A 14905-nucleotide genomic window follows, 5' to 3' on the forward strand; every position below is an offset into this window, starting at 1 on the left:
CTTCCTGGGTCTGACCTTGGAGCATTCAGCATCCTTTGCCCCCTGTGTGCTTCCCACAGTGAGTCCGCCCAGGCAAGGTTCTGGGGAAGCCAGAGGGCCCTGCACCCCAACTTCGCAGTCAGACATGACTCTTAGCCAGCCAGTAAAACAGAGGTTTATTAGATGACAGGAACACGGTCTAGAACAGAGCTTGTATGTACAGAGAACAGGACCCCTCAGCTGGGTCCATTTTGGGGGGCAGTGAGCCAGACAACGACGTCTGCACTTCACTCCACGTACCCAGCCAGCCCAAACTGACTCACCCTCTAGCCCCTCCTCCTCTGGGCTTTGTCCCTTTCCCGGGCCAGGAGGTCACCTGATTCCTTTGTTTTCCAACACCTTTAGCTATCACCTTGCAGGGGGGAAGAACCCAGGCCATCAGTTGCCAAGAGATAGAGTGTCTGCCATTTATGTACACTGGCCCTTTGCTCTGCAACAATTACACTCCCTTATCCCACCACCTAGAGACTTAGGAAATGCATAAGGGAAACTGAGGCACCCCTACAGTATTCAGAGAAAACATTAAGAACAGTCCCACTTCGTCACACATGCCCATCTGGCAAACCCCATTCCCTGATGCTGGAACCAAAGCATGTCCTCCTCCCAGCCAAGTGAGTGGGTGGGCCCTCTCCTACAGTCTGGCTCTTGAGGTGGTCCATTAGGCCATAGAGAGTGCCAGAGAAGGAGAGGTACAGCAGCTGGTGAAAACAGACAACACAGCTCCTAGCTCCCAGAGATGGACGGCTGCCAATTAGCAACCCACACATTCAAAGCACAACCCCCTTGCGTTGCTCCACGGGGCAAGCCAGGCCCAGGTAGGTCTCCTGACACCACCATTTGGAAGATGGGTAGACTTGCCAACGACTCCCAGAAGCAGCATGGATCACTGGGACTTCAAGCTACTCAAAATACTTTCCCCCCTTGTAGTAGGAAGAGAGCCTGAGACATAAGTCCTTGTATCAGAGGCCTGGTGTGAGGCAGGATCTGCTCAGAGAATCTGGCAAGAACAGGGCTCATATTGCAGAAATATATATTCCTAAGAAGTGCTAAGCACAGAGTACTCACGCAAACACATCCCGATATCAAGTGGTACCAAAACATCCCAATATCAAGGATGATACAAAAACATTCCCCAAGGATAACAGGAACACACTGACCCCTCCTAAAAGATAAGGTCAAGATGACAGTACGTAATAGAGATGTTTTGATGGAACCAACACGTACAAGGTGATGGGTGATAACTAGCCATGTCGAGGGGCAGTAACTAACTATGTCAGAGGGGCAGTACTAACTTGTTTGTTTTGGGATATAAAGATGTATCTCAGAGAAAGTATCTTTGTCTACCCTAGGGAGGAATGGAAAGTCCCGCCGTTCACTAAGATGGTCCACTGTTATGGGCATACATGTATTAGTGGTCTAGTAAAGTCTGCGGGATATAGTACCATGCTCCATCGACAATAAACCTGGCTGGGTGCCTTCGTCCCTTAACATATCTTGTGGTCATTTGCTCAAGGTCTGCCGTGCCAGCTGTCTGCGCAGGACTGGGGCAGCACAGAGGAAACACACACATGCAGCCAAACATCTATGAACATCTAACCACACTAGTGACCCCAACCACTGATCTGGTCCCCACAAAAAAGCAACTTCAAAAGACAAGGTATTTTGCAAATGACTTTCAGAAAGTTTTTGTTTTCAGAAAACTGTTACTGAAATAGTTATTGGAACATTTCATTTCCCAAAACCAGAAACTTTTGGTAAATCCAATTTTGCTGTAAGCCATTGTCAGAAAATCCCCCAAAATAATGATTCCATTTGGATTCCTGCAAAATGGAAACAACTTCCAGATTCTGACATTCTTTGTGAAGAGAAAGTTTTTTCTTCACTTTTCAGGCATCAGAACCTCACCCAGTCAGCCTAGAGGTGACACGAACGAGCGCAGCATGAGCCTGTAGTATGGCAATCCAGACCATCCAAAGAGGCACTCTGCCTACCTACCAGTCAGGCACGGTGTGCAGAGATCAGACCTGGAACACTGCCAGTTTACATCAGCCTGCTGGAGGCCTGCCCATCCAGGAGCACCCTGGCAGAAAAGCATCTGCGAACCCAGGACCAAGAAGCTATAGGAAGGAGCAATCCTGAGAGGAACAAGAAGCCAGAGCTCGTGGCCTCAGCCTGAGCCTGGGGGTCATCCCCAAACAAGCCTGCCCACCCAATCCCAGCCGTGGGAGCTATTTAAACACCTGGGTGGCCATTGCAAAGTACAATTGCCTCTCCATGGCCATTAATTAGAACATGTATCTCTACAGCACCCTTCATCCTGCAAAGCATTACACTGACGTTAGTGATGAGGAGCACTTGCCCGTCACTGATTATCCACCTGGGAAGGAGAGGCTACAGCAACCAGCACCTTCTGCCCAGCAGCAGGAGGAGAAATGCTGGCCATGGAAACAAGCTCAGCCCCCTCCTGTTGCCAGTGCACACTGGGAGATGCCAGGTGCCACACAGAGCCACTAGAAGGGACACTAAGGCTTTGGGCAGGAGCAAGCAGTCATTTGATCACACATCTAGGGGCTGGATGCACAAGGGACTTGCAAAGCTGGGTCTGTCCAAGCTCTCAGTAGCTCCCCTCCATGGAGTGAATCAAAGATGTGAAGCTCAGGCCCAGTGTTTTCAGAAGAGTCCAAGGTCCACTCCAGGTGTTCAGACATTGGTCAAGAGAGGCAGGGTTTAGCCAGCACTCACCAGGTTAAGGAGCCCGTGTACCAGTCCCCCAGTGGCTGCTCTGTCCCCAGACAACATGTTCCCTCCACACTGAGCTGCAAAAACTCCTGTTTCCTGAGCACCCAAAAGTGGGCCCCAGTGGCTCTGCCGAGTGCCTGCTTGACTCCCCCACAGCTCCACTGGTGGGAAGGGCAGGTGTGCTGTGCCTGGGGGAACTTGCCACGAACATAATGCCATGTGTGGGGGAGGAGGGAGAGCCTACTCCTGATGCCTTGGGGCTCCTGGACTTGATAACTGGATTAGCAAATAGATGCTCCAGCCTCCCACTGCACACACAACTTCACCAGAGCCTGCAGCTTTACATCCTTTCCACACACCCCTTAGGCAAATCCTGTTCCCCTCGCTGCTCCCCTCCACCCCATGACTGCGAAGCAGCTGCCAGCCCACTCTTCCCAACCACACTGCAACTGCTACTCATAGTGCTGAAGGAGGCTGGTTCTCCAGATGTTCCCTGCTTTTTAGTACATTGAGTCACAATGGCAGGGTTAAGTCACCTGAAAAGCAACACAATACCGCCTAGACCCAGCTCAGGCACTGGCTCAGAACCACCGCACAGAAGGGAGAGCCAACTATTCTAGCACCAGCATTTTCTGCCATGCCCAAGGGGCTCTCCCAGCTGTGTGTGTGTGGTGGTGGGGGGGGGGACGGGACAGACCCCACACTGCTTAGCTTTTGGGACCTGACAGTCATGTGGAGAGCACAGGTGTGATGTCATCTGGATTTCCTCTGGTGTGCAAGCTGGGAAGTCACTGAGCCAGCAGCAGGGGAATGTTTCTCATTCCTACTCCATCATCACTGTCAGCCTAATGCTCCAGCTCCAATGGGGTCACCAGGAAATCCCAGGGGGCAGAGAGAGAGAGAGAGCGCGCGCCAGGGCAGGGAGGAGGAAGGAGAGAAGCTGAACCCAGTCCCCCACTGCAGGCTGGTGGTATGAGTCGGGGAAGCTTGTGGCTGTCCCAGGATCCGCAGGAATTGCTGCATTCTGAGCCCCTGCCCCAGCTGTTCTGAGCTCCAGAGCTGTACTGCAGGAAGAGGCGCACGGCTTCCAACAGCAGCCCCTTGAATTGCACCGCTCCAGAATAGAGCAGGGGTGGGACTCCCTCCCCACACAGATCCCTCTTCCACAGCAGATTTATGGCCATGGGCTGGAATATGCACAATGCAGCTTATATGGCACTCCAGCCCCCTGCATTTGTGCATTCCTCTGAGCCACCCTCTTGCTCTTCCTCTGGGACTAGCTACCCAGTAATACAGCGATTGTTTAAAGAGGAGGGAGAGGGGAAGTCTTGGGGAGGAGGGGGCCATGGAAGTCCCACATAAACCTTGGGGTGGCTTTAAAACACGTTTTATTTGAGTCGTGTAGCCAAAGACCCTTGCTAACCAAAGAGCCACGGCTGAGAGCATACAGCCGACACCCAAGTTCGATGTCTCTGAAAGTCCCACATACTAGGCAGACCTGCTCACTGCCACACAGAGACGCTACCAGGTCCGCTTATCACGCGAATCCCTCTCCCGCTGCCCAGCCAACACCACTCTCACAAATCTAAGCTCTCTAGGACAGTGACCATCATCTTGTGTGTTCGTACAGCACCTAGCACAACAGGGCCTTGGTCCAGCAGGGCACTAGGACTCCTATGCACTCCAGCCTCACAATAAATAATACTAACCTCTGAATAAATTCATGTCCTACTCCAAAAAGCCATTTCCACCATTCACCTGGTAACCTGGGGCCCAACTTGGCATGCCTTTTGCCAACTGTACTGCTGCTTCTCAGCCAGGCATCTCCTTCCTGCCAGTAGGAAGCCTCCATCCCTCTCGGTGGCAGCGCTGAAGCCTGCAGTCCTCTCTGCAGAACAGGCTCAGCACTGGCAGTATGTGGTTTCCTCACACAACGGTCTACACAAAACACAGGCCACCAAACATCAACAGCAATTAGTCCCTACAAACTGTGGTCAGCCCATAATCATACTAGGAAGCTGGTTCTTTAGCTCAGGTGATACAGGTCTTTGCTTTTCTATCCAGAGGTTCTACGTTCAGACCCCACAGCTGTCCCAAAGAGGGGCATTGTTACACTGGCTATGCTGCCTGTCACCACAAGACCACAAAATGCTCCCAGAGCCAGGAAGAAAAATCAAGAATCCTGATACCCAGTGTCACGCTGCTGTTATGCACTGGTGTTATCCACTTGGCATTGTCCATACTGGGTCTCCCTCTATGGGCTGCCTGGATAGAGGATAAAAGCATGCTCCCCCTGCTGTGGCTAGAGTAGAAGAGGGCTCGGCTGGGGATCTAAAGGCTGTTGGTTCAAACCCTGCTAATAACCCACGTGAGAATGAAAAAAATTACATCTAGGTATACAAGTTAGCACAGGGCCTTGGAGCAATTATTACAAGGACTTTACATTGCAGACCACCAATTTAGAAGGCATCTGTTTTACTATTGCATATTCACTTGTACTTCTTTAACGGGAATTGTCTATTTAATCAAGGGCTTGCCAGACTGAGAGGCGCATTGGAGGGGGATATTTTGCCTCTCCCAGCAGCATGTGCAGAAAGGGTCGAGATCCTGTCTGTGTCAGCTCCACAAAGGTCAGAACTGGATTTAACAAACATCTCTTTCCAGAAAGTAGCCTCCCTCCGAAAGATGTCACACTGTCACATATAGGTGGGTTTGATGCCTCGGGACACAGAGCCTTTTGCCTGGAGGCAAAAAAGTTCGAAAACCACTGCTCTAGAGGAACTGTGGGAGCTAGAAAGAGGAAGGAGCAGCAGAGAAGGCACTGTTAAATAAATAAATGGATATTTAAAGAGTAACAAGAAATCTAAGAGTGGGGAATCTGCGCCAGCTCCCCCATGACAAAGTGCAGCTCAGGGTTCTTTTATCTCGAGGCTTCAGCAGTTTAAGAGGTCTGGCTTTTGATTTCATGCTAAGAATGCAAACCACAGTGTGCAGATCAAAACTAAAAATTCACAAGGTTTTCCCTGGAGCCAACTTTTCTGCTTCCCATCAGCCTGATCAAGAAAAATTCAGAGGCACTAAGAGCTGTGATGCTAGGGGACATGGACAATAAAAACATATCAAAAGGTGTGAAATGTATTGCTGTCCCTGAGAAGATGGAGCAGGATTAGTCAACTATTGGATTTATCTCTAGAAAATAGATAAGTATCTTCCAGGGATTATGCTAAACTCTAGTTTGACTTCCCAAACCAGACCATATGGTTGCAAGCAGCTTCAGAAGATGCAAGGAACTCAAATTAAATCTCTTTAGCTCTGCCCTGACTATGCCACATTCCGACGCTGCAGTTTGCTTTGGAGCTGGTGTACTAGTACTGTGTTTGGTTTTGGGTAGGAGCAGCAAGTCATCACAATTGGTGGATCAATCTGTGGGTGCTTCTGACAAACAGAACAATAGTAAGGGGCTGAAATGCAGGCAGGCATTCTCATCATTGTGCCAATGCAACTCAGTCCTGACCTGCTGATATTCCAGCCTGCTCCCCCCACCCACAGTTTTGCCTATCAGTGGCAGCTGGTGCCCAGAATAAGTGGTGGAGCTACAGCTGGCAGTTGGGGACGCCCCACATACTTCTGCTCTCCCAAGATCAACTACTCAATGAGTTTGAGGCTCTTCTCCCTCTCCCAACAGCTCCTGTGAACCCACTGCTCTCCCACCACTGCTCCTTCTGACAACCAGCACCAGCAGCCCCTGCCCTCCCAGGCCACCTGCTGCCTCATGGCAATCACAGGATGGCCAGCTCCTCACTCCCTCCACCTCCTCTTCCCTGCTTAGGCCCCAGTACTGCTTGGGAGGTGGGGGTGAATTCCACACGGGTGCACTAGCTCTGGGGCCAGCCTGATTCTGCCCCCAGGAGGACTGAAAGGGCACCCTGTGAGCATGTGCTGTTCTCAGCACTACTGCACACTGGCAAAGGAGGGAGCAGCTCTCCCAGGAGCTAGGTTTCAGAGTGGTAGCTGTGTTAGTCTGTATCAGGAAAAAAAAAAAAAACCACACCACACACAGGAGTACTTGTGGCACCTTAGAGACTAAAATTTATTTGGGCATAAACTTTCGTGGGCTAAAACCCACTTCGTCGGATGCATGCAGTGGAAAATACAGTAGGAAGATTATACACACACACACACACACCCCCAACATGAAAAAATGGGTGTTACCATACCAACTGTAACGAGACTAATTAATTAAGGTGGGCTGCTATTAGCAGGAGAAAAACAAAAACACCTTTTGTAGTGATAATCAGGATGGTCCATTTCCAGCAGTTGACAAGATGGTGTGAGTAACAGTAGGGGGAGAAAGTTAGCATGTGGAAATAGTTTTTACTTTGTGTAATGACCCATCCACTCCCAGTCTTTATTCAAGCCTAATTTAATGGTGTCCAGTTTGCAAATTAATTCCAGAGTTGGCAATGGGCTTTGTTGCAAGGATAGGTTCCTGGGTTAGTGTTTTTGTTGTGTGGTTGCTGGTGAGTATTTGCTTCAGGTTGGGGGGCTGTCTGTAAGCGAGGACTGGCCTGTCTCCCAAGATCTGTGAGGGTGAGGGATCATCCTTCAGGATAGGTTGTAGATACTTGATGATGCGCTGGAGAGGTTTATGTTGGGGGCTGAAGGTGATGGTTAGTGGCGTTCTATTACTTTCTTTGTTGGGCTGGTCCTGGAGTAGGTGACTTCTGGCTCTGTCAATCTGTTTCTTCACTTCCGCAGGGGGGATTGTAGTTTTAAGAACGCTTGATAGAGATCTTGTAGGTGTTTGTCTGAGGGATTGGAGCAAATGCAGTTGTATCTTAGAGCTTGGCTGTAGACAATGGATCATGTGATGTGGTCTGGATGAAAGCTGGAGGCATGTAGTTAAGTACAGCGGTCAGTAGGTTTCCGGTATAGGGTGGCTTTTATGTGGCCATTGCTTATTAGCACTGTAATGTCCAGGAAGTGGATCTCTTCTGTGGACTGGTCCAGGCTGAGGTTGATGGTGGGATGGAAATCCAGGAACCTATCCTTGCAACAAAGCCCGTTGCCAACTCTGTCCACATATCTATTCAAGGGACACCATCATAGGACCTAATCCCATCAGCCACACCATCAGAGGCTCATTCACCTGCACATCTACCAATGTGATATATGCCATCATGTGCCAACAATGCCCCTCTGCCATGTACATTGGCCAAACTGGACAACCTCTACATAAAAGAATAAATGGACCAAATCAGGTGCCAAGAATTATAACATTCAAAAACCAGTCTGAGAACACTTCAACCTCCCTATTGTTACTCACACCTTCTTGTCAACTGTTTGAAATGGACCATCCTGATTATCACTACAAAAGGTTATTTTTTCTCCTGCTGATAATAGCCCACCTTAATTGATTAGTCTTGTTACAGTTGGTATGGCAACACCATTTTTTCATGTTCTCTGTGTATATATAACTTCCTACTGTATTTTCCACTGCATGCATCTGATGAAGTGGGTTTTAGCCCACGAAAGCTAATGCCCAGATAAATTTGTTAGTCTCGAAGGTGCCACAAGTACTCCTCATTTTTTCCCACCAGGAGCTAGAGGCCCATATATGTGCCCCATGGTGCTGCAATCTGCCAGCCCTTCCCCTTTCCTCACCCACCGCCTGCTGCTCTCCCTAGGGTGCTGCTGGAGAGAAGGGGAAAAGAAAGGCCCCATCTCAAAGCGGGGGGGGGGCTGTCTACTGATGGCCTTTGTGACAAAGAGTGCTACACCAGAGCTAAGCGGTACTATTAAAGAAAGGCAAGGTGGGGCTCTGCCCATTGGCCAGTCAATACCAGCAGCCAGAGCGGGCTGCAGCACCTCCTGCTGGTCCAGCTGTGGGACCCCCAGCAGCCGATCCATCAGGCCCTGCAGTGGGTTCACAAAGGAGACAAACTGGGACTTGGATGAGCCAAAAAAACTGGTTTTCAATGGTGACCTAAGGCCGGGGTTCAAATCCCCCACCCCAATGGCCCAGCTAGGCCCTTGCTCAGACAGAGCTTACTGATCAGTATTAAAAATATAGTGTAACAGCGTACAACAGAGTACTGATTACTTCAGGTAAGAGACGTATCTTAACACAAGTGCTGTTTGCAGGCAGTTGCAGATAGCACTAGTCTGAGTGTAAAAATCAATTAATACAGACTCAGGCCTGCGCTCACCTCCTAGACAAAGTCCCAAGCAAGCTGGTTAAGAATTCTAATCTACAGAAGCACAGAGAGCCATTTCTGCCCTCCTAGGGGCTGTAAATCACAGATCCTGACTGCTAACTGTTATTAACTGTTATTAACAACCCCCGGACACTCCTCAGAAAAAGAGGCATGTTAACCCTGGCCTCCAGGCTAAACTCCTACGTGGGTAATTACATTCCAGCACACTAATATTCCCCCTGCCGTTCTATTCAGAGATATTCTCACCCCTCCTGGGCAGGGAAGCTACTGCAGAACACCTTCTGCATTCCCCTAAGAGGTGGATGAGCCATGCTATTTAAGTGCTTTGGGATCCTTCAGGATAAGAATTAGAGGAGCATAAGTACTTAATTAATCTCTGCCAATCTAATAAAATGATGGAGAAATGCAGAACACAGATGGCTCAGGCAATACGGCAGTAGGAGTTTCTTGAGCAGCACACAAATTTGGGAAGACAGGGTCAAATGGATGCTCCTTGGTGTAAATGCAAATCACAGCACACAAAATACTTCAAGGAAAGAGAAGCAAATGAGAATATCTGTAGAGAGCAAGGTTAATATGCACCACTCTGAAGAAACAGACAGGCTGGTGACAAGGAGAAACTGAGTCAACAGACAGCTGGGGCAGAGTAAGTGGAGAACTCCAGAGACAGACAAAAGAACATGGGCTGACCCAGTACTATGCTCTGCATCACCCTGCGCATGAGACAGTTGGCTCCCAGGCTGCCACGCCCCAGGTCAACATGGATGTTTGGAGAAGGCAGAACACTCAGTGGGGGCAGGAGCTAGAGTGGAAGACAATCTCTAGTACCTCTTGTGGGGGGGGGGGGGGGACGACCAGGATGTTCAATGAGGGAGTAGGATAACAATCAGCACCATGGCCATGGAGTGGGGGAAGGAAGAATGAATTCAGTTCCTGGGCAATTCCGGTGGATGACTATCAGCAATCCCCAGCACACAGTCAAGAAGTAGATTATAGATTGGTTCCAAGACCAATTCTTCTATGGCTCAGCACCCCCCACAGCAGTGTCCTCGGTCAGCCAATTGCCCATGCTGGGCCAGGCTGCAGGGTGACTGTGCCATGCACAGCAAAGCAGAGGCTTGCCTCTGAAGAAGGCAAACACCTTCAGCTGCAGAAGCCTTGAGAGTTCTCATCCCATCACCCTCTTTGTCCCTCTGCAGGTTAGCTCCCACCAACTGACAACACAAGTGAAATGTCACGGCTGCCCATCAATCAAACCTTGGGGAAACACTATCTGAAGTAAAGTAGCCTCAGATGGAGCCTCTGTTGTCGGCATGACAGCCCTGTCCACCATACTGAATTGGGAGGCAGACAACATTTCGTACCTTTGCCTTTCAAACTCCATGATCAGCTATACCTGTTATGGACACTGTCACCAAATACCACTTGCTCAAGGTCAGAGGTCACGGGGGAGGAATCACCAAATTTTTCTCAATCTGGGAGGGAATCAGGGAGAATGTGTGAAACACTGACCACATCTGCCAAGAGACTGAAAAATATCCAACACAGAGGGGTCTTTTGCTGCCAGATTCACTAACAAGAATGCACAAGTCTAGCATCCCTGCCCTCCCACACTACACCACAAAATGCACAGCCCAGTGGACCTGCCAAATAACAAGTGTTTGAACCTTTACAGAAAGGAGGTACAAGGACAGATAGGATGGCAGTGCACTATGGAGGCAGCTGAGAAGGCTAGGGAGGCAAGGATCTTATCACCAGTAGCAAGGAGTCCCAGCCAGAAAGGCTCCCACTGTTCCCCACACTTCCTGGGAGGAGTCCACTAGGCCCCTCCCTGGGAACAGGGGCGGCTGGCAGAAGGCCCCACCTCTCCTCTGGGCTGTCCAGTGGCAGCCTCAACAAAGAGGGAATATGGGGTGGGGGAGCAGGACTAAAGCACTCCTCTGCCTCCAATCACATGGGACCAGGACCCTACCCCTTCCAAAGAGTGGTCTATAACAGCTCCCAGTTCTGCCCAGGAGGGAGAGTGAGTTAAGGCCAGAAGAGTTCTCCCACCATCAGATTAAGGCAAGTCAGTGCCCTAGATACACCACAACACAGGTCCCAGCATATCATGGGACTGCAGTCACTATGCCTTAATCCAGCCCTGAGCCCTGCGTACCCAGTTTCAGCGTCTCAAAAGCCCCACCGACATCACTACGTTACAGTGGGAAACTGTATCTGGTAAAAGGGACTTGAACTCGCAGAGGGATGCAGCTGGACTTTGGGATGGGTGAGAACAGGGGAAAGAAGGTAGAGGCAATTTTTTTTTTAAATGAAAGACATGAAAATATTTTTATAAGAAGTGTTTTAAAAATGGAGAGCAGAAAGGTTTAAAAATCAGTAAAGCTAAGCAAAGGAGGAAGTTAGTAACAGTGGAAATAGGCAGGGGATTAATTCACTAGTAAATAAAGTGTTTAAAAATGGGGACCAGTGAAAGGCAGAGAAACTGAATCAGACTCCTTAAATTGTGTATTAGACAACCTGTGTAACCACATATCACTGTTTACCCTCATCCTCTCTCCTATTTTTAAATCCACTTATGCCTTGTCTTAGAAATTAGACTGCAAGAGTGTTAGAATCTCAGCTTTGACACAGGGATGGAAGTACAATTTGCAAAAGCACTTAAGTGACATAGGAGCCTAAATTCCACAGTGAAAACCACTTATGTCCTTAGGCTCCTAATTTCCACAGGGCTTAGACTGAGCACCTACATGATTTTGTAAATGGAACTTGGGTGTTTTGAAAAGTCTTACTCTGAGTTTGTACAGCACTCAGCACGATGGGACATTATTGATTAAGAGAATGAACAAGGCAGTATCAATGGCAGATTTCACTAAGCAGTTTTGATTAGGCAGCTAATGCTATAGAAATCTAAGGTGGATGTTAAAAGAGCAGGACAGAAGATGAAATTAGGGCAGAGCTCATTTGCCAAAACAAACTAAATTTCCCTTATGCACCAAGGGGCTTGGAACTTGAAGGAACCCATGGGAAAAATATATGGGCCCTGATCCAAAGCCCACTGTCAGCAGGAGCTATGCATATGGAGGCAAGTCCTTTATCAGTGAAAACATACACTTACAATGCAGCAGCAATTAAAAAGCAAAGAGCATAAAGTGATGCATGAAAAAGGGAGAAGAACTAAAACTGTTGTAACCACATTGCTGCAGACCAATTGTGCACCTTTATTTGGAGAACAGGCTTAAGCTTTAGTTCCATGAGTGTAGCAGAGACAGAATTAATCCAGAAGAGGGCAATGAAAGTAGTTAGATCAGGATAGATATGTTACAAATTGCCATAGGCCTGTTCAGAGTGGGAGAGAGTGGAAATGGGGCAGAGAAGTTCAGAATCATGAAGAGCTGTGGTGTTGTTGCCAGCTCTTGAGCCAAGTTGGTCAGCAGCACTTGGATGGAATATTTAGAACAGGGGTGGCCAACCTGTGGCTCCAGAGCTGCATGCAGCTCTTCAGAGGTTAATATATGGCTCCTTACCTAGGCACTGATGCCGGGGCTGGAGTTATAGATGCTAACTTTCCAATGTGCTCACTACTCAACCCCTTGCTCTGCCCCAAGCCCTGCTCCCACTCCACCCCTTCCCCCAAGCCTTGCATGCCCATGCTCCTTCCCCCCCATAGCCTCCTGTGCAGGTGAAACAGCGGATTGTGGTGGGGAGGGGGGAGTAGGTGCTGATTGGTGGGGGCTGCCAGCAGGCGGGAGGCGCTGGGGAGCGGATGGGGGGCTGCTGACATATTACTTTTACTTTTTTGCAATGTTACTCTTTGGCAATGTACATTGGTAAATTCTGGCTCCTTCTCAGGGTCAGGTTGGCCACCCCTGATCTAGAAGCAGGCATGGATGCTGCAGGAAACACTCTGCTCCGAGTCCAGATAGAACAAATGCCAACAGTGTGTGTGGTGAGAAACAACTGTCCTGTCCTCAGCAGTGTCATCTAGATAAGAGAGACAGCAGAGATCCTGATCACTTGTGAAATCTCCTGTTGCCATTTTCACCTAGTTGTTTTAGTAAAATTTCAATCCAGGCAGTTACATTCTGCCTTCTCAAGAATCCAACTTGCAGCTCCAAGTCGATACAGTATGCTTTTCTATGTATTCCTGCCATGTTCTAAGCCAGAGGTGGAACGAACAATTCCTACATGTTTGGGCTAAGTTTGCAAGGCACTTTGGGATTCCTTGAGAAGAAAAGACACTATATAAATGCATTATATTTTTTAAATGGCCAGTCCTTCCCGTGATGCAGAGGGCAGTGTCACTGGCCACTGAGGCAAAAAACAGGGCTGAAATGATAATCTTTCAACCCCCTCCCCATTCAACCTTGTATAAAGTTAATACAAATTGGCCAGGTACATAATGGAGCATAGAGAAAGTTTGGTTTCCTCTGAAAACATTCTGATCAAGCACTGGCCATTGCCAGAAACAGCATCCAAAACTAAATGGACCAATAGTCTAAACAGGGGCAGCAAAACTGATCTTTCTATGGTCACTGTCCAATTCAGCTGTTACTTTGCACCTACTCCAAACCTGAGCCAGACCATAGATGTTCTGGGCCAACAGCTTAATAAGAAAGAGGAATATTAACACGTTTCAGTATCTAGATACAAGGACAAAGGGAAGTACAAGTTACTCTAAGGTGTGAGCGAGACTGAGGAATAAACTCCCGAGAGAAGTGGTGGAAACCCAGCTTCTTGAGTCACTTAAAAAGTAGATTTCAGAGTAAAAAGAAAAGGAGTACTTGTGGCACCTTAGAGACAAATAAATTGGTTAGTCTCTAAGGTGCCACAAGTACTCCTTTTCTTTTTTTAAAAAAGTAGACTAATAATGTTCCATAGCAAACCATCCTGGCCTAGCCAGGGGGTTGGGGCTGTTGACCTTTCCCGAGATAGCCTTGTCCTCTAATGCCTTTTACGTTTTAATGGAAGTGGCAGGTCACACCGCGCTACCAGCCCCTAATGCAGGCCGAGCTCCTGGCTTAGGAGAGGCAAAGCAGGGCACAGTTCCACCTGATATCAGCCATAAGCCTGAGCCCGAGTCCTACGCTCATGGCTGCGCTGGCGACCTGCTGAAGTTCGCCGTGCCCGGCCCGCCACTCCCCGCTTGCCGACCCCCGGCACCAGCCCGTTCCAGGAGAAAGGCGCAGGGCGCTGCGGGCTCGGCCCACAGCCGCGCTCTGCGCTGGAGGGAAGGCAACCCGCCTGCCTGCCGGGAAGGGTGCGGGCCGCACACGGCTCCGGACAGGGCGCCGCCACCGCAGCACCCCGCCACCTGAGCGCGGCTCCCGGCCCCGCCTGGGGAGAGGCAGTGGCATGGGACCAGGAAACGGGCTTTTCCCTCAGCTAGGTTCTGGACGTGCATCAGCCCGCCCCGAGCCGAGCCGCTCCAGGCACCGCACAGCGCCCAGCCCGCCCCGGGGCACCGCACAGCGCCCAGCCCCGCACCTTGGCCTCGAAGCAGATGCCGTGCTGGAAAGCGTCTTCATTGTGCAGCGGCACGCGCAGGTCGTGCCTGTCGTCGACCAGGTTGTAGCGAGACTTGCCGGGCATAGTGGCGGCGGTGGGGCCGGGAGCGCCCGGCTCCCTGTTCAGCGCGCCCGGCGCCGCGCTCCCTCCTCCCCCGGGCGGGGCGACCGCAGCCCCCGCCCGGCCCCGGCAGCCAGTGGCCGGCGGCGGAGGGCTGGGGCGGAGCGCATGCGCAGTACCAGCCCGGCCGGACGGGCACCTGGGCCGGAACGTGGGGAGGGGCCGTTGCAGGAGCGGCCAGGAAGCCCCTTCCCCCACGGGACTGCGTCACTGGTGTTGCTGGGGTGGCGGTTGCCATGGCAATGGGCCCAGCGGGCAGTGGCGAGCCGCGTGCCCCGGCA

The 14905-nt window shown here is 50.2% G+C and overlaps 1 protein-coding gene across 9 annotated transcripts in view; it reads right to left on the reverse strand.

The window, feature by feature from the left end:
• Positions 1-14669, reverse strand: part of NOS1AP (nitric oxide synthase 1 adaptor protein) — a 186298-nt gene extending 171629 nt beyond the window's left edge. For all 9 annotated transcript variants that reach the window (XM_074960840.1, XM_074960836.1, XM_074960839.1 and 6 more), the window contains exon 1: positions 14484-14669. In XM_074960840.1, the coding sequence (XP_074816941.1) occupies positions 14484-14588 (105 nt within the window). In that variant the 5' untranslated portion in view covers positions 14589-14669. The remainder of the gene's footprint in view (positions 1-14483) is intronic.
• Between the last annotated feature and the right edge of the window lie 236 nt (positions 14670-14905).

The sequence above is a fragment of the Natator depressus genome, chromosome 8 (assembly GCF_965152275.1).
Source record: "Natator depressus isolate rNatDep1 chromosome 8, rNatDep2.hap1, whole genome shotgun sequence".
In the NCBI taxonomy this organism is placed as follows: Eukaryota; Metazoa; Chordata; order Testudines; family Cheloniidae; genus Natator; species Natator depressus.